Source organism: Schistocerca nitens, chromosome 4 (genome assembly GCF_023898315.1).
Source record: "Schistocerca nitens isolate TAMUIC-IGC-003100 chromosome 4, iqSchNite1.1, whole genome shotgun sequence".
Classification (NCBI taxonomy): Eukaryota; Metazoa; Arthropoda; class Insecta; order Orthoptera; family Acrididae; genus Schistocerca; species Schistocerca nitens.
The window spans coordinates 622,730,992-622,751,515 of NC_064617.1; the positions used below are offsets into that span (position 1 = coordinate 622,730,992).

Below are 20,524 nucleotides of genomic sequence, written 5' to 3' on the forward strand. Positions count from 1 at the left end.
CGCAAAGACGGTGGTTTGGGGTCAGTGGGTTGCACACTACAGGGCGTCTGGCTGGAAGCTGTCTTTGCAGCAACTGATTTGTAACTGCTAGTCGTGTCATTGGGACACCAACTGCTGCTGAAATTGATGCTGCAGATGCCGTACAGTGCACCAGAGGCGTAAGCTGAACACGAATGTATTACCTCTCGGAATATTTGTCTGGAAAATAGCGAGTGAGCCTCTCACTTCATCAACGAGTGCGACAATTGGTGCATCAAGTTCCTTAGCACTGTTAATGTGGGTACCATACGTCATATCTTGACGTATCCCTAGAGGAAGTAGTCAAAGCAAGTGTGTTCTGACGAAGTCGCTGGCCCATGTACTGGAGGTGTGGGGCCTGCATCACGGTCCAGAGTCGTAATTTCGAACCCCTTCATTGATTACGATCGTTGTCGGTATTTGCATCTATATCTTGGTTTCTGCTGTACTAAGCGTGAACATGGGTTCTCGCCCTATTCATGTCCTTACTGCGTTTTGTGTCGTCACTACCGTACTAGGAAAGTGTTTCGACCATGAAATGCTACGTGATTTTCCATCGCCTAGGTGTACTCTGTTTCTCCAGAAAGTTTCTAGCTGCTGTGCTGAAGCACTCTGTGTACGAGGGGGGACCCAAAAGTAACCGGAATCGTAATGCTGCACATCTTGTACTTGTAGTATCAGGTTGCGTCGCCAGTGGGTTATAGTAGGAGCTCTGCTGAGGCATTCTGCCACGCGGCGTCACCCAACAGTGAGAAGTGTGGTTTCTTTGGCAGTTCTTTGAGTGTGCGTACAGGGCAAACATGACACAAGGAAATTGCTAGTTCTTATGAACAACGTGCATCAGTGAAGTTCTGCTTCTTGCTCGGCAAGAACGCAGCAGAAACTGTTGCGATGATTCAGACAGCCTACAAAGACAATGCTCTTGGTAAAACGCAAGTGTACGAATGGTTTTCTCGGTTTAAAAAGGGAGAAATGGAGGTTGAAGATCAGCCCCGGTCCGGTCGACCTTCAACTGTTCGAAGCGAAGACATCGACAAAATCCGTGATATCATCAGTGAAGATCGACGCTGGACAATCGTCCAACTGGAGAACTTGTCCGGGTTGTCCTGGAGCTCAATTCAGCGCATCTTGACCATCGATTTGGGGAATGCGAAGAGTGGCAGCAAAATTCGTGTCGAAGACTCTTACCGGTGATCAAAGGGGTCGTCGCGTTCAAGCCTGTCACGAAATGGAGGACGCGTTCAAAGATGATCCACATTTTTTCAACAAAATCATTACAGGTGATGAGTCATTGTGCTATGGGTACGATCCAGTAAGTAAACAACAGTCATCACAACGGAAGTCACCTGACCCACCTCTACCAAAAAAAGCTCGACAAGTGAAATCGAATGTGAAAACGATGTTGATCTGCTTTTCTGACATCATAGGGATCGTACACTCTGAATGTGTCCCTAAAAACCAGACAGTAAACCAACAATTCTTTGTGGGATTCTGGCGTGCATCACGACAACGCTCCCACGCACACGGCTCTCAGCGTTCGCCAGTTTTTGGCCTCAACGAAGACGACTACCTTGATCCACGCGTCCTATTCACCGGATTTAGCATCCTCGGACTTCTTCCTACTCCCGAGCATGAAAAGAGACTTGAGAGGGAAGCGTTTTGCGGATGTGGAAGACAAAAAACGCAATGTCATGACAGTTCCAGCAGGTATCAAAGAGGACGAATTTAAAAGGTGCTTCGAACACTGGAATGAACGTTTGGACAAGTCTATTAATGCTAATGGAGAGTACTTCGAAGGGGATTAAGGTTGTATTTGAAAACAATAAAGTATATGCTTTCTAGAAAGAAATTCCGTTTTTTTGGGTCCCCCCTCGGATAATTAAAAAGTGACGAATTTACAAGGTGTCATCTTTGCATCAAATATTTAAGCGAAATGTCATGAAGAACAACCTTGCAGAAAAAATGTTGGGTCATACTTCCTGGCGACATTATGCATCGATTTGTACAGGGTATGCCCCTTTAAAGTGAGAGAGTATAGGCAACCTGTTTCATGTGAATGCCTTGCGTGTTGTCCATAATCGAGTCATTTGCTTTGTATGAAAGCGGAAAGCTTAATTAAAGATACTAATTTACATTTCAAATATATGTCTTCACTTATAAACACACATTCCTAAGATTTTCTTGTTGAAAGTGGTTCTACCCATTTACTAGTGTAGGTAGTATGCAGCACTCCTGTTGAGCAGACCCACAAGTCACCAAACTGGCGTTCAGCAGAAAGACTTGCACCAGGCCGCTGAGCTACTCAGAAATATTACACTCAGTGGGCTGTGTGTTAACAATATTCCGTCGTAAAACACTATAATTCGATTTACGAAGTATTACGTTTGATGATACTAATCTGTGTTGCGTTTCACAGTCGAACATGTAATTTATAATGTAGATACAAACGGTGATAAACAAGAATTTTTGCAGCCAAGATTGCTTGTTGAAATACTTCTATTTCCTCGATGATCGGCTTTCACAAAGTCTAGCTGTTATCTTCAGTTCATCTGGAAATAATATTACAGAGCATGAATCACACAACCGTCATGAGATCAAGGCCATTTATTAAAGAGAGGCGCCACCTTGGCTTGTCACGTACATAAAACAAAGCTTTTGTTTTACACACTGAGCCAGAGCATCATGCCCACCTCTCGCCGGTATGTCCGCCTTTGGCACGGATAACTGCGGCGACGTGTGGTGGAATGGTAGCAAAGAGGCCTCGGTAGGGCGCTGGAGGAAGCTGGCACGTCTGCACACATTTTCGTTTTTTGGTCATCAGTCTTCTGACTATTTTGATGCGGTCCGTCACGAATTCCCCTCCTGTGCCAACCTCTTCATCTCAGAGTAGCACTTACAGCCTATGTCCTCAGTTATTTCCTGGATGTGTTCCAGTCTCTGTCTTGCTCTACAGTTTTTGCCCTCTACAGCTCCCTCTAACACCATGGAAGTCATTCCGTAATGTCTTAACAGATGTCCTATTATCCTGTCCCTTCTCCGTGTTTTCCACATACTCCTTTCCTCTCCGATTCAGCGCAGAACTCCCTTATTCCTTACCTTATCAGTCCACCTAATTTTCAAAATTCTTCTATAGCACCACATCTAAAATGATTCGATTATCTTCTTCTCCGGTTTTTCCAAGTCCATGTTTCACTACCGTACAATGCTGTACTCCAGACGTACATTCGCAGAAATTTCTTCCTCAAATTAACGCCGATATTTGATATTAGTACACTTCTCTTGGCCAGGAATGCCCTTTTTGCCATTTCTAGTCTGCTTTTGACGTCCTCTTTGCTCCGTCCGTAATTGGTTATTTTACTGCCTAGCTAGCAGAATTCCTTAACTTCATCTACTACGTTACCATCAATCCTGATGTTAAGTTTCTCATTTCTACTATTTCTCATTAGCTTCGTCTTTCTTCGATTTACTCTCAATCCATACTCTGTACTCATACGACTGTTCATTCCATTCAGCAGATCATGCAATTCTTGTTAACTGTCACTCAGGATAGCAATGTCATCAGCTATTTATATCATTGATATCTTTTCACCTTTAATTGTAATTCCACTCGTGAACCATTGCTTCCTCTCTGTACAGTTTGAACTGTAGGGGCGAAAGGCTACATCTTTGTTTTCAACACTTTTTAATACGAGCCCACATACGTCACCTAGTTCCCGTAAACTCCAGGGAGTGACCAATGAGCTCTGACGCCACGTTCAATTTCATCCCAGACCGCTCAGGTCCAGATATAGGGAGCTGGGATCCACCGTATTCTTCTAACCACTCCATCACACTCCTGGCCTGTGAAATGGCGCTTTAAATTGTTAAAGAATGCCACTGCCATCGTGATATACATCCGTCATCAGGGGTTGACATGTTTTCAACCAGTGTACGATACTCCTATGACGTCTGGTGCCTTGCACGAGCTATACAGGACCCACGGATGCCCACGTATATGGACCCACCGCCAGCTTGTCTCTAACCTGCAGTAGAGGTATTAAGGAGCTGTTCCCCTGAAGACGACGGATTTGCACCCTTCCATCGGCATGGTGAAAAAGATATTGAGATTCAACAGACCATGCAACGAACGCTATGACACTGCGCCAATGTTCTGTGACGATGGTGACGTGCCTATTTCAGTCGTAGTTAAGAACGTTTAGTGTTAAAATTGGCACAAGCAGGGGTCGTTGGCTGTGGAGGCCAATAGTTAGGAGTGTTCTGTTCACTGTGTGTTCAGACAAACTCGCTTTCAGCCCAGCCGGCCGAAGTGGCCGCGCGGTTCTGGCGCTGCAGTCTGGAACCGCGAGACCGCTACGGTCGCAGGTCCGAATCCTGCCTCGGGCATGGATGTGTGTGATGTCCTTAAGTTAGTTAGGTTTAACTAGTTCTAAGTTCTAGGGGACTAATAACCTCAGCAGTTGAGTCCCATAGTGCTCAGAGTCATTTGAACCATTTCGCTTTCAGCCCGGTATGAAGGTCTGATGTTATTTCCGCCACAGTTCACCGCCTGTCCTATTTTACTAGCCTACGACGTCCGACCCCTGGGGTGGCGCCCATTCCCATGGCGCCTGGACTTTGTTTACCGTTTGCCACGTGTTGAAGGCACTCACCACAACACCCGAGAACACCCGAAGAGTCGTGCAGTTTCCCAAATGCTCCTGCCGAGTCTCTGGGCCCTGACAATCTGCCCTTGGTCAAACACTGACAGATCGCTCACCTTCCCCAGTCTACACACGGAGAGCAAGCTCACTGATACTACATGCACCTTGTGTGTGTCTGACCAACAGTCATTCCTAACCTGCTGATGCTGCTATGACCTGGACGGGTTTATATCGATAGTGGGTCGGTAGTCCTAATGTTTTCGCTGAAGAGTGTAGATGGAGTGTGCTCTTCTCATTATGGTTGTCCGAATCATGCACAGAAATATTATTTCCACAACATCCGAAGATGACAGCAAGATTCTGTCAAAACCTGTCTTCGAGGAAATAAAAATATTTCAACACGCAATCAGTAATATCACATGGCACCCAGCAAAATGTGCAACTTACAATATAGATAAAAGCAGTCTGTATAAAAATGCCGAAGTGCCGGATACTTTACATCAATTCCTCTGATTATATTTCTTGTTTATTACAGTTAGACACAAGAATTTTTATAGGTACTGACAGGTACTGGTAGTGTAACACCAGTCCTGATATAAAACACTTCCGTTAGACAATGCTTCTGCTTTATTTAGCTACCAGCATTCTGCCATCACCTTGACTCAAATACGTTCGACACACACATAGACCCTTCTTTCTCCCCCTCTCTTTTCCCACCACTTCCTCTCTCTGTCTGTACATCCCAGCCACCTCTCTATCTATTTTCTCCTCCACACTCTGTGTCTCTTCTCCTCCTCCTCCTCTCTTCGCCCATTTCCTCCATCCTCTCCCTCCGATCATATATTCCTCCCCTGTCTCTCTGATATCATCCTGCCTCCTCTTGTTCCCTCGTTGCCTCCTATTCTTCCTTTCATCCTACCCACCACTACACTTTTGACTTGTATCTCTGTCTCCCGCCCTCTGTCAATTTCCACCTTTCCGTTGTTACGTCCATGTGCTCATCTATCCACCTCAACTTGTTTCCAGCCATGTTCACTGGAACATATGGCCCCTGCAATACAGTTCAGTAAAGTATTCCGATTGTGCTCCCACAACACACCTGCCATGCTGAGCAGGCTACACGACTGGAAGCCATTTATTTGCCCCTGACAAACAGACTGCCCTGAAAAGAAGGTTGATTTGAGAGGCCGATACTGCTCGTACACAACATGCTGTCATCTAGGACAGCCTATAGGTTATTCGATACATGGATGGTTATTGCTGTTTGTAGAGGATGATGTAGTTGTCCGATAAACTCACAAATGTCTCTAATGGAGACAGATATGGTGAACGAGCAGGCCAAGAAAGCATGTCGAGACCCTGTGGAGTACAGCATTATGTGAGCAAGAGTTATCCTTTTGGGAAACACCCCTTGGAATGCCGTTAATGACTGGCAGCACAACAGATCGTATCATCAGGCTGACGTTCAAATTTACTATCAGGATAAGAGCAAAAGTGCTCCTCTTGTCATACGAAATCGCATACCAGTCCATAACTCCAGGTGTAGGTCGAATGAGTGTAGCATGCAGACAAGTTAGGTACAGGCACTCAACTGGTCTCCATCTATAAACACACGGCCAACATTGGCACCGAGGAAGATTCAGCTTTCATCGTAAAAACACAGCAGACCTCAGTTCTGCCCTCCAATGACACCACCAAGTCGCAAACGACTGTGGTTAGGGCCCAGTGGCTTGCACGGAAACAGGGCGTCTGGCTTGGAGTTGTCCTTGAAGTAACCGATTTGTAACAGCTCGTTTTAACACTGTCATGCTAACTGCTGGTCAGATTATTGATGCAGATACAATACGATGCTCTGGAGCCATACGCTGAACACGATGGCCTTACGTCTCGGTAGTTCCATGCGGCCATCCGGAGCCCGTTCCTCTTGCGGCCGTACATCGCCGTGGCCACCGGTGCCAGAAATCATGAGTTGTGGCTACAATCTTGCCAAGTCTTTCTGCAATATCTCAGAAAGAATATTCAGCTTCACATAGTCCTGTTACACGACCACGTTCGAACCCAGTGAGGTGTCTTTGTCGCTTTAAAGGCTTTGTTAACTAACATGGACTGACCACGTCTAAACCTCAAAGGTAACTAACGCTCACGATCGTTAATGGGTGAATTTAGAGGAAACCTGATTACCATCCTCATAGTGGCGCTGCTAGCAGCACTCTTAAATGCCTGGCGCGAGTCTGAACTCACATCACCTTTCAGGTGTGGAAATACGCATGCCATCTTTCATTTACATCACACAGACACGTTCTTGGTGTTGCGAGTTTTTCCGTCAGTGTTTATATTTCAGATTAATTACGGTTCAAAAATGGCTCTGAGCACTATGGGACTCAACTCCTGTGGTCATAAGTCCCCTAGAACTTAGAACTACTTAAACCTAACTAACCCAAGGACAGCACACAACTCCCAGCCATCACGAGGCAGAGAAAATCCCTGACCCCGCCGGGAATCGAACCCGGGAACCCGGGCGTGGGAAGCGAGAACGCTACCGCACGACCACGAGATGCGGGCATTAATTACGGCTTGTCATCTTTTCTTGTTCAACTCGAAAGACCATGAGGTTACACGCCCTGGTTCGTACATAAAATTGGTCGGCCACAGTCTGAACGCATTTTAGTTGATGTGGATGTAGAGAGACAGAAATTAGAGCCTTTGTGTTTTTGTGGTGGCTCAGAATGTGCGTTACTCACGGCTGCCAGCACTGTGAGGTCGGTGCCTTCGGCGGCGCTGTTGGCCGCGACGGCGGTGCGGGCAGCCTGCACGAGCAGCGCGGCGTGCAGAGCGCATGCGCAGCCCCAGAGCGCGGCGGCCGGCGTGCTGGGCCCCAGGCAGCGGCGGCAGCGGGACGGGCCGCGGGGACGGTAGCCGCCGAAGCCGCGGCTCGAGTGGATGCTCGCCGCTGCCGACACGCGGGAGCGGAGTCAGGCACCAGGACACAACGCAGCACATCTCCGGAACGCAGAGGTAGGGTGGGGAGAAAGAGCCGTGCTAGTTACAACTGCGGAAGCGCAGTTACACTGGATCAAGTCTCGTCTGCAAAGGTAACCTGCTGGCAGCGGGAGATGTCAGCTGCAGTCCACACCTGTCTACATGGGTCCGCGAAATTGGTTGAAAGCCCATTTGCAAAACAGAAAGATTGTATCTATCCAAAGAGAATGTAGGGAAGACAGCAATTTAGATGCAAGGCTCGTTTACACAGAGCACTTTTCTCGGGAACAATTCTTGCCAGAGCGCTGCCGACAGTGGAAGATTAGCACTGTTATCTACTGAGGGCTGTCACCAATTTCAGGGGTCCAACTGAGAGAACTTGATAAACAAAATTATTTTTGTACAATATGAGTAAATTTGGTTATTTATGGAACATTTGGTTTAGAATTTAAGTAGATAAATATATAATGTACGTTCACATGAGCTTATTCTAGTGTACAAATCACATTAGTATAATTAGAAAGCCTGAAAGTTAGTAATGTAGTTTGGAGTCTGTTTCAAACAAGGCGATGGGGGACGTTTACACATTTCTGTTGGGGTACGTTTACTGACTGTTTAGCGTTGCCATCTGCCTTACACCGTTCGGAAGCAAACTTCAAGACAAGAGTAGTACAAAACGCAATCTAAAAATGAAAACATAAGACTAATGAACACAGAAACAAATATGCTATATGAGCAGAAAGAATTAATTCTATGAGAGCAAGGACTCATACACGTAAGAAATTACTAAAAGTCAGAACAAGAAAATTATGGGTTCACCTACTTCTGATGTCATAATTAGTGGTTTTTTACATGGTATATCTGGATGCTCTCCTGGTATCCTGTTTATGTACACGTAATTTTCTCTTCCGTGTATGTCATCTGTCATCCTCTATCTCCTCCTTCCTCTCAATCTCCTGTCACAAACTAGTCCTTCTAAAGCACTTGTTAGCAACCACTCCCTTCTCAGCGAACGTTCCACCCAGTTCTTCTTCACTTCTGTTATAACCTGCAGCAGTCTGATGAGGAGGATGAAAACTGCGAATGCATTTTCTGGTTGAAACGATATGTTTTTTATATGTAGAGCGGAGGCTCACGATGTGTTTGTCACAGAAGTTCTAACTCAGACAGTGATGATTAAAAGATCTTTAATTAACATTATGACTTCGGTTTAGGCCATATTATGCTATTGGTGAAGTTCAGCAAAAAATTTGTTTACTGTTAGTAAAATTTTTCTATTTTACCATGTCGATTGGTGTAATTCGGTTTGTAATTTTCTAACGACAAAAAATATTTTGAAAAGTTTACGAGCATGTTTTTGTACCCAATATTGTGTTATGATGCACGTAAATGTGACGTCATAATTGTGTAAAATTGTCCATACCGGGTCACATTTACCTACTCGATTTGAGCTGATATAAAATTAATTTGAACTCTAAACTGTGACTAAGTTAGAAAAATATAGAACAAGATATATTTTAATAATGGCGTCAAAAAGTTTAACAATTTTAAACACGATAAAAGTAACCAAAGTAATTTAAAAAATTCCAAAACCAAATACATGTATATGTGCCCCGGTCTCCCTGTTGTGTATTAGACACACACCAACGACAAGAGAAAAACGGAAAGATGTTTGAAACTTGAGTGGTAGAACGATGCAAGTATCGGGTAGGAGAAGGTTGAGGAAGAATATCAAGGGAGTCGTTGAAGCATTTGCAGGAAGTGCAGTGGGGAAGCCACGGAAAACTGAAATCCGGATAACCACGCACTGATAGGAACCACTGTTCAATGCAAAACTGGTGTAGGGGAAGTACTGCTGTCAGTGGGAACGAGATACGCTTCGACAAACAGGAACTTAGACCGCTCGAGGGGAGAGGAGCGATGAGACGTTGCAAGTCCCGCCTGCCTGTGGCAGGGCAGGCAGCCCACTGCTTTTGTGAGAATACAGCTGGCTTTACGTCGCAGGGATCGCCGATCCCCTCTGGTGTTCCGAAACTCGTGCTCGAACACCGTGATGGAGCAGCACTTCTTCAGTCGTTTCAGAACAAGAAAATGAAAGGAAAGAACCAGTAAAGCACAACACAAAGCAAAAGCAAAGAGGAGTACAGGATGCATTTTGTAACAGGTACTACACATTTACTTGCCTGCGTTGTCACTGTGGCAAAAAAAAAGGGGGGAAGGGGTCGTGTGCTGATATCCACAGGTATCTTACGCAACCATGGCCCAAAACATCCCCCACCTTAAACTGCTACGTCGGAGTGTCAGCATTACAATGCCTGCCCTCTCTCGCCTGATTACCCACAATTTTTTACGTGATTTTTAAAACGAAATCTTGAAATGTATAAATGTGGTGTGTGTGTGTGTGTGTGTGTGTGTGTGTGTGAGAGAGAGAGAGAGAGAGAGAGAGAGAGAGGGAGGGAGGGAGAGGGAGAGGCAGAGGGAGTGGGAGGGAGAGAGACGGACTCTATATGGCACCTAGTAGAGACAATACGAACCACAGGTTAAATGAGGAGTGATCGCTTGCTCTGGGAGAGTTAATGTTTAGCCAATTTTGCAGGAAATAATTATGAAGTTGGTATGACTTTCTAAATATTAGAAACTAATAACATATAGCGCAGACTGTACCACTATAAGAGGCAGACATGCAACATGTTCTATTAAACATACAAAAATTGTAATTGCCTTTATAGTCTTTAACTTGGCAAATTATCTTATAATGTCTGGTCTAACAGTGCTAAGGTGAATGAATACCTTTGGCGGAAGAAATACCGAAGGCTAACAGAGAGTGAAAGACACTCATGAAACAGGTTAGTGCTGTCATCAACACTGTCGAAATAGGGAGTAAGACTGGGAAGTCATTCTGTGTGCTGTACACTGAAGATAACTTAGTGTGCCTCTGCAACAAATACATAAAATATTTCATGTTATGTAGCAGTGCTAAGGAGTTTCGGAAACAGAAATAACAATGAAGCAGGCCAATACGCGCATGATTTAGTGTTGCATTGCGATTGCTGGTTTTCAAAATTCAAGTGAAAAGACGGGCACAACGATGCATTTGACGGAGAACCGTTACAGTAACATTTTCCTAAAGATAAGCCACACACACAAGACACGAGTTCGACAATCGAGCACAAAGAAAAAATGCTGTCCCGTGGCAGACTTGTGCACACGTGTTTGCTTTCTGGACATTACGTCACACAAATGCTTTGCATTAGTTTCCGTTACCCCTTCTCCGACTGAATTGAAAGCTTTTTTGTGTATTGTGTGGTTTCCGAGTTCTTTTCATGAGCATCGCCTCTCATTTTGTCATTTTATTTTTCTGTATTGCTATGCATCTGCTGTCTTGCGTATTTTTCTGTTTCTAAGTGTTGATGCATTGCAACTACAGCGTTCATCTTTCCGGGGTGAGGTCATAAATAGCAATTTTTGCAGGTGCAAGCTGCGCTAAATTAAAAAGTGACATAGTCGAGAATGTAGGCTGTACGTAGCTCCTATCATCACCACAGACCTCCTTCATTTTTTCGCTTCCTTTTCTATATTACGCCTGTTCTTTTTATGCGTTATATATTTTTTGTAATAACTGTACGTATTTTTAAGGGAATAACTTAAGTGTTAGTGTACTTAATGGAACCTGTCACATTTAATTTTTTATTATTATTTATTTAAAATGAACAGTTTCGAGTGGGGAGACACACATCATCAGATTTTGGAAAAGGCGTAACTGTTAACAGAGCTCTAGGAGAAATACCACCCACCAAGGAGAGCGTATCCATAATAGCAAAGTAACGTTTCAAGAAACCAAATAATGTATGCATTTAATGTACATCTTATTTGTGTATAAAAAGGAAACGCACATTCAATGTAGTTACCTATATGAATATGATACACCACGAACGAAGATAATCAATTATCTGCATTACTGTAAACTTCGATAATACGAGGCAACACAGCAACCATTCTAGAGGCAAGACACACACCTGTAGGACCATGCAAAATAGTTGTTTGCAAGGTTGGAAAATAGCTGTGGATTGTATCTTCAATACTGTAACAGCGACTATGACAATATAAGATAACCAAGCAGACTTTTTTGAGTCATCAGTCTTCCGACTGGTTTGCTTTGCCTTCTACAGCTCCCCCCAGTAGCTAGGAAGTCATTCCCTGATGTAAAAGATTTCCTTTTAACATTCCACTTCTCCACATATTCCTTTCCTCTACGATTCTGCGTAGAACCTCCTCATTCCTTAACTTATCAGTACACCTAATTTTCAACATTCGTCTGTAGCGCCACATCTCAAATGCTTCGATTCTCTTCTGTTCCGGTTTCCCCATCAATATTTCACTACCATCCTGCGCTCCAAAAGTACATTCTCAGAAATGTCTTCCTGAAATTAAGGCCTATATTTGATACTAGTAGACTTCTCTTGGCCAGGAATGCCCTTTTAGCCATTACTAGTCTGCTTTTGATGTCCTCCTTGCTCAGTCCGTCATTGGTTATTTTGCTGTCTAGGTAGTAAAACTCCTTAACATCATCTACTTCGGGACCGTCAATTAAGATATTAAGTTTCATGCTGTTCTCATTTCTGCTACTTCTCATTACTTTCATCTTCCTTCGATTTCATCTCAATTCATATTCAATACTCATTAGGTTGTCCATTCCATCAGCAGATTACGTAATTCTTCTGCACTTTCACTCGGGATAACAATGTCATCAGCGAATCGTGTCACTGATATCCTTTCACCTTGAATTATAATTCCACTCCTAAACCTTTCTTTCATTTCCATCATTTCTTCTTCGATATACAGATTGAACTATACGGGAGAAAAACTACATCCCTGTATTACACCATTTTTAATCCACTCTTATTGTTCCCTCTTGGTTCTTGTACTTATTGTATATTACCTGTCTTTCTCTATAGGGTACCCCTATTGAACATCGTGTACCATTTCTAATTGTAGAACTCTTTTTCCAGGTTGACAAATCCTATGAGAGTGTCTTGGTTCTTTTAGACTTAATTCCATTATTAACCGCTACTTCAGAATTGCCTCTCTGTTGGCTTTGCCCTTTCTAAATCCAAACTGATCGTGATCTAACACATACTCAATTTTCTTCTCCATTGTACTGAATATTATACTTGGCAGCAATATGGATGTAAGAGCTGTTAAGCTGATTGTGTGATAATTCTCGCGCTTGTCAGCTCTTGTAGTTTCGGAATTGTGTGGATGAAATTTTTCCGAAAGCCAGATGGTATGTCGCCAGACTCAAACATTCTACATACGTGACAAACTGCCTACTGGCTTCTGTCTCGGGTTCTTCGGCCGACGTTCATCTAATGATTTTTCTGACGTTTCGCCAGCACGAGTCGCTGGCATTGTCAAAGCTTCACCCTCCATTGCCGGTGGTGAACTGGAGCCTAGCTCGCGGCGCAGACTATATGTACCTGGCGCGCCAATGTCCGAGGGCTTCTCCGCGGTCATTTCCGGTGCGGTTCTCCTCTTGCTACCTACGACGGTTGTTCGCTGCAGTACGGGAAGCCAGGATCCGTTTACCTTAAGGCTTTCCTGTTTCTTGTTGAAACTGTTCGCGTGTTTTTGTATTTCCACAGCTTCTCTGAACAAGCGCGTGTGATAGTGGTTCTCTACAGACAGAACTTCCGCGTCGGCGAATGTTATTACGTGGTCGGTCTTATTCAGTACGTGCTCTGCCACGGCCGATTTCTCCACCTGCCCCAACCTGCAATGTCGCAAGTTTATGTCGGAATGACTGGACGATCCATTAACACCAGGATCAAAGAGCATAAGCGACATTGCAGGTTGGGGCTGGTGGAGAAATCGGCTGTGGCAGAGCACGCACTGAATGAGACCGACCACGTAATAAAATTCGCTGACACGGAAGTTCTGGCTGTAGAGAACCACTATCACACGCGCTTGTTCAGAGAAGCTGTGGAAATACAAAAATACGCGAACAGTTTGAACAAGAAAGAGGAAAGCCATAAGGTAAACGGATCCTGGCTTCCCGTACTGCAGCGAACGACCGTCGCAGGTAGCAAGAGGAGAACCGCACCGGAAATAACCGCGGAGAAGCCCTCGGACTTTGGCGCGCCAGGTACATATAGTCTGCGCCCGCGAGCTCGGCTCCAGTTCACCACCGGTAATGGAGGGTGAAGCTTTGACAATGCCAGCCACTCGTGCTGGCGAAACGTCAGAAAAATCATTAGATGAACGTCGGCCGAAGAACTCGAGACAGAAGCCAGTAGGCAGTTTGTCAACAAGTGGCCACGAAAGCCTCAACAATTTTATATTCTACATACGTACTTGAATAGTCGTTTTGTTGTCACTTCCCGCAATGATTTTAGAAATTCTGATGGAGTGTTGTGTATCCCTTCTGCCTTACTTAATCTTAAGTCCCACACAGGTCTCTTAAATTCTGATTGTAATACTGGCTCCCGTATCTCATTTAAATCGACTCACGTTTCTTCTTCTATCAGGCAAATCTTTCCCCTCATAGAAGCCTTGAAAGTACTCTCTCCACCTATCCGCTCTCTCATCTTCATTTAGCAGTGGAATTCCTATTACGCTCTTAATTTCACGACGCTTGTTTTAGTTCACCGAAAGTTCTGTTGACTTTCCTTTAAACTGAGTCATCCCTTGCGACAAACACTTCTTTTCTGATTTCTTCACATTCTTCATGCAGCCATTTCGTCTCACCTTCCCTGCACTTCCTATTTATTTCTTTGCTCAGCGACTTGTATTTCTATATTCCTGAATATATATATTGTACTTGTACGTCCTTCTTTCATCGCGACAGCTGAAACATTTCTTATGTTACCTATGCTTTCTTCGCAATTACCTTCTTTGCACCTGTGTTTTTCTTTCCAACTTCCGCCATTGCTCTTTTTGTGAGATGTCCATTCCTCTTCAAATGTACTTCCTACTGAGTTATTCCTGACTGCTTCTACAGAATTCTAGAGAACTTCATGCTTATCTCGTCATTCCTTAGTACATCCGTATTACACTTTTTTGCATATTGATTCTTCCTGAATAATGTCTTGAACTTCAGCCGACTCTTCATCGCTACTAAATTGTGATCTGAGTTTATATCTTCTCCTGGGTAGTCTTACAATACTGTATCTCACTTCCGAATCTTTCCCTGACGATGTTGTAATCTAACTGAAATCTTACCCTGTCACACGGCCTTTTCCAAGTATATCTCCTGCTTTCGTGCTTCTTAAACAGAATATTCGCTATTACCAGTTGAAATTTATTGCAGAGCTAAATTAGTCTTTGTCCTCTCGCATTCCTTGTCCCAAACTCATATTCTCATCTAACCTTTTTTTCTATTCCTTCCCCTACAACTGCATTTCAGTCCTCCATGACTTAATGTGCAGTAAACGATTACATGTGCGTGGTTCGATTCCCTGCCAGCACGGAACTCTTAGTTACGTTATTTCTCGATAAAACATTCGTACATCTCGGCATCGCTGAAAGAAATCTGCATAAAATGTAAATATCCGCCAGGAAACAAGGATGGTACATTTCAGTTTCAGATATCTCACTACTGCTGAAAAAATTAATATCTAGTTTTTGATGGAGCGTAGTTAATAATCCCATTAGATTCTGGGTTGAAATCGTCATCCAACACAGTACTATAATTCACGCCATTTCAAGCTGTTACTTGCAAATGAAATCATATTTAACATCTATCGTTCTCATTTATTTGGCACAATAGTTGCTGCTTAGGAGTTACGGCCCATGTACAAAAATTTTCGTCACGTATTTCTAGTTCTGATTTACTAACTAGTGGTACCTAAAATTTCGTTATCATGTATCTATAAGTCTAGTAAGCGATGAATATCAGTCTTGCGTCCAAGTTTCGGTCACACAAGAAATATGTTGTCGGTCTACACTGCCTACGGGTGCTGTGTTTCAATGCGTATCCAGAAAAGTTAATCATATCCTTTATAGTTCAAACATACGTATAACTTGCTGCTCATAATTTTTATTGCGACTTCCTGTTGGTTAACAAGGGCGGTGCGTGATTTGCGAAGTGCATTTATTGGGTTGATGTGTAAGTTCGAAGCGTTTTTCTGTAATTTTTATAAACATAACAGATTCACATAACAGACACTTTAGTCATCAGTATATTCTCCTTCACTATTTACCAAAGAATGCCAGTGCTGAAGTAAAGTTTCGATTCCTTGACCAGGTTTTGAGGCAATGAACTTGTCGAACTCTATTCGGAGAGAGTTTTCATCTGGAAAGAAAGTTCGTTGAAGATTGTTCAGTAGAGAGTGGATAAGGTAAAAACTTGACGGCACAAGGTCAGATGAATTTGGTGGGTGCGAAATGACTTCCGAACATAGCTCCTGTACACACTTTTTGTTTGTTTAGCAGAATGCGTCCGGACGTTAGAGTGGAGGAGCGTCACTTCACACAGTATTCTTGGTCGTTGTCTTGGACTGCGTCTGCAAGATCTCTCAGTGGTCGACCATAAATGTCAACAGCGATGGTTACACCACAGGTAAGCACTTCGTAGAACACCACATTTCCGCTGTTCCACCAAATTTATAAGGTTGCCTTTTGTGAATACATGCTGGTCCTTGTACGGGGAGTAGCTACTTTGTTTGGGCTCAACCATTCCTCTCTTCTCCGTATATTATGATAAAGCACAATTTATCATCATCAGTAACAATACAGGATAGAAATATTCGATGTTTTTCAAAAGCCAACTAACGATGAGCAAGTAGAGATGCAAACATGGCCAACCATTGATTTTTGGGCTTTTCGCTTAGAGCATGCGGTACCTATACACCAGTTTTCTGCATTTTCCCCATAGCATGCAAATGACAAATGATAGTGAAATGGTCACAGGTCATCGCATTTTCCAGTTCTCCAATACACTGACAAGGATCCTTGTAGATTAAAGCGTTCAAATGAACGTCACCCGACCCCGAATTTCTTCCTGAGCGTAGAGAGTCAATAATGTAAAATGGTCGCTCTTAAAACCAGGAAAAGATGCTCTTACCATGATCTACCCAGTGAAGTTATCCTCATGCACGGTGCGAATGTGTCTGGCTGCCTCCGCTGCTGTTACCCCTCTACTGAACTCAAACAAAAGAATGTGTCAGAAAAATCCCATTTCACCACATGGCACTAAATTTTCTAACGTCCACAGCTCCACGCACTATCTCCAAATGAAAAAATGACAATATGTAACCTCAAATAGAAACAGTGAAGTAGAAATAAAAGTGACAATGATAAATAAACCCATATCAACTAGAATACCAATATGCAGAACAAGAACGCAACGAACGCGCGCACCAACGTAGTAGAAACACGTGTGATCATGAATACGCTGAAGTTACTAATGTTATTTTGTCGATCGTAAAATTTCTGTGGAGCACCTGGCGCTTTTAATTGCGATTATCTAACTGCGTGGTTCATTGACCAGTTTATGCAAACGAAGGCGAATACGTGGTTGGAAAGCGTTTTAGAGAGCAAAAATACTTCGATTTATCATCTAACTACGAGAGTCCACGTGTTCTTGAATAATAACTTATTCGCAGAAACGTTTAGTATTAGGGAAGCATTACGGAATACGTAGTATCGACTTTCAGTAACCTTCGACGTGCACACATTAGGAGTCAGTAGACAGATACTTATTCGCAGATATATTCCTTCAATAACTGACACTAGCGCCTCAAATTCTACCAAGCGAACAGTTCTCCCTCGTGAGCCCTAGCTATCTCTCTCTGCCTTGAACGTCTCAAATTCTGGTTAGGTGCAGTCCTCAACGTCAGATAAAGGCTTCATGTTGAGACACCTCCCCATCGCACCCCCCTCAGATTTAGTTATAAGTTGGCAAAGTGGATAGGCCTTGAAAAACTGAACACAGATCAATCGAGAAAACAGCAAGAATTTGTGTGGAACTATGAAAAAATAAGCAAAATATACAAACTGAGTAGTCCATGCAAGATACGCAACATTAAGGATAGTTTGTGCTCTGGAGCGTCGTGGTCCCGTGGTTAGCGTGAGCAGCTGCGGCATGAGAGGTCCTTGGTTCAAGTCTTCCCTCGAGTGAAAACTTTACTTTTTTATTTTCATTTTATGTGACAAACTCTTAAGTTTTCATCACTTTTTTGCGAGTGATTATCACAACCACAAGCAAACATAAATCGGGCAAGGTAGAAGAATCTTGTTACCCATTCGCCATGTGTACAAGTTAGGTGCGTCGACAACATATTCCTGTCAAGTGACGCACAGGCCGTCACCAGTGTCGTATAGAATATATCAGACGTGTTTTCCTGTGGAGGAATCGGTTGACCTATGACCTTGCAATCAAGTGTTTTCGGTTCCCATTGAAGAGGCACGTCCTTTCGTCTACTAATCGCACGGTTTTGCGGTGCGGTCGCAAAACACAGACACTAAACTTATTACAGTGAACAGAGATGTCTATGAACGAATGGACAGATCATAACTATGGGAAAATAAAGAAAGTAAACTTTTCACACGCTGGAAGACTTGAACGAATGATCTCTCGTTCCGCAGCTGCTCACGCTAACCACGGAACCAAGGCGCTCCTGAGCTTACGCTTTCCTTGATGTTGCCTCTCTTTCGCATGGACTACTCAGTTTGTATATTTTGCTTATTTTTTTCACAGTTCCACACAACATCTTCCTGTTTTCTCGATTGATCTGTGTTCAGTTTTTCAAGGCCTACCCACTGTGCCAACTTATAACTGAATCTGAGGGGGGTGCGATGGGGAGATTCCCTTGTTAGTATAATTGTCCAGTTGTCTGAGCACTATTTACTACTGCATGCTAGTGCGCTTTTATAAAGAGCAATGCTGCGTCTTCCAGAATGTGTCATTAAAAGTAAACAGCTGTATGCTCCACAATGAACATATGTAAGGTAAGTGCTTATTCTTTCCGAGATATCGCCACCGTCGACATGACAGAAAATCTTTTGACATGACATATAACGAAATTAGACCCAACTGCCTTAGACGTGCTGATCAAAGACATTGCACACTATCAAATATTCGCATGCGATCACTGGTCCATATCAAAGCAATCACTTTACCCTTATAAAGTTTGATATGGTCAAGCTAAGTAACACGATTCTGATCCTACTAGTGGATCACCTGTCTCTTCTAAATCGACTCCTCCTTCTTCTTCCGTCACACCAGATGAATTTTCCCCCTCATAGAGCCCTTCTGTGTACTGTTTTCACCTATTCCCTCTCCTCTCGGCATTTAAAAGTGGAATTCCCGTTTCACTCTTAATGTTACCACACCTGCTATTAATTTCACAGAATGTTGTTTTTCACTTTCCTATATGCTGGGTCAGTCCTTCCGACAATCATTTCTTTATGAGTTTTTTTGCATTTTTCCTGCAGCCATTTTGTCGTAGCTTCCCTGAACTTACTATTTATTTCATACATCAGTGACCTTTGTTTCTGTATTCCTAAATTTCCCCGAACATTTTCGTACTTTCTTCTTTCATCGATCAGTTGATGTATTACAACTGTTACATATTTTTACTTCGCAGTTCTCATCTTTGTACCTGTGTTTTCCTTTTCTACTTCTGCGATTGTCCTTTTTAGAAATGTCCATTCCCATTCAACTGTCTACTGCCTACTGAGCAATTCCCATAGCCTTAGAGTACAACAAGCGTATCTCGTCAGTCCTTAGTACTTATGTATCCCACTTCTTTGCGCATTGATTCTTCCTGACTAATCTTCAGCCTACTCCTCGTTACTACTACATTGTTGTCTGAGTCTATATCTCCTGTTTGGTACGCCTTACAATCGAGTTTCTGATTTTGGAATCTCTGCCTGCCATTGATGTAATCTAACAGAAATCTGCCCGTATTACCCGGCCTTTTCCATGTATACCTCCTCCTCTTGTGATTATTGAACAGAGTATTCGCTATTACTAGCTGAAGTTTATTACAGGACTCAATTAGCTTTTCTTCTCTTTCATTCCTTATCCAAAGCCTATATTTTACTGTAACCGTTTATCCTACTCCTACCCATAAACTACGTTCCAGTCACCCATGACCATTAGATTTTCATCTCCCTTTACGTACTGTGTTATCCTTTCAATATCTTCATATACTTCCTCTACCTCTTCATTTTCTGCTTGCGACGTCGGTATTTGTACTTGAACTATCGTTATCGGTGTTGGCTTGCTTTCGATTCTGATAAGGACAACCCTATCACTGAACTGTTCACGGTAACACACTCTCAGCCGTACCTTCCTATCCATATTGAATCCCATTCCTGTTATACCATTTCTTGCTGATGTTGATATTACCGTATACTAATTTGAACTTGTATTACAAATAAAGATATGTTCACGTGTGGTTTTGTTTCAGGTTATATCCACATCTGCATTCGAAACGAATTTCTGCTGCACTTTTTATTAATTACATACATTACATGTACTAAATACAAAGTTTTACTCGTAAATCTACAGAACGTAAACAGTAGAAATTAACTCCGTCTCGCGAAATTGTTCGCGCTTACATTCATCCGTACAATTACGTTCTGCTAAATTACATGAGAATGATGGATTGAAGGGGGAGAGGGGGGGGGGGGGGAGATGCAGCACAAATTTTAGTCTAAAATATCGCGTTTAGCTGTGGTACTAGTAAATCCAGAAACAAATTATCCCATTATTTCGTCCATTTTATTTAGTATTTTGTCTGCTCCCTATTTTAATATAACTAGACCTGTTTCAACAACGTGAAAAGCAGTTTCCCCTATTTTTTCAGTGCCATGAAAGGGATGAAATCCACTAACATGATGTAGAATGATTACATCTAATGCTGCGTGAGATCTTTTAATGA

The 20,524-nt window shown here is 43.0% G+C and overlaps 1 protein-coding gene across 2 annotated transcripts in view; it reads right to left on the reverse strand.

Moving 5' to 3' along the window:
• The window catches only part of LOC126252837 (uncharacterized), a 132,649-nt gene that overhangs the window by 22,979 nt on the left and 89,146 nt on the right, over positions 1 to 20,524 (reverse strand). Inside the window, exon 5 of one of the 2 annotated variants that reach the window (XM_049953783.1) lies at positions 7,400 to 7,608. The exons of the other annotated variant lie outside the window; for it this stretch is intronic. Within the exon in view, the coding sequence (XP_049809740.1) occupies positions 7,400 to 7,608 (209 nt within the window). The remainder of the gene's footprint in view (positions 1 to 7,399; positions 7,609 to 20,524) is intronic. 2 annotated transcript variants of the gene reach the window in all.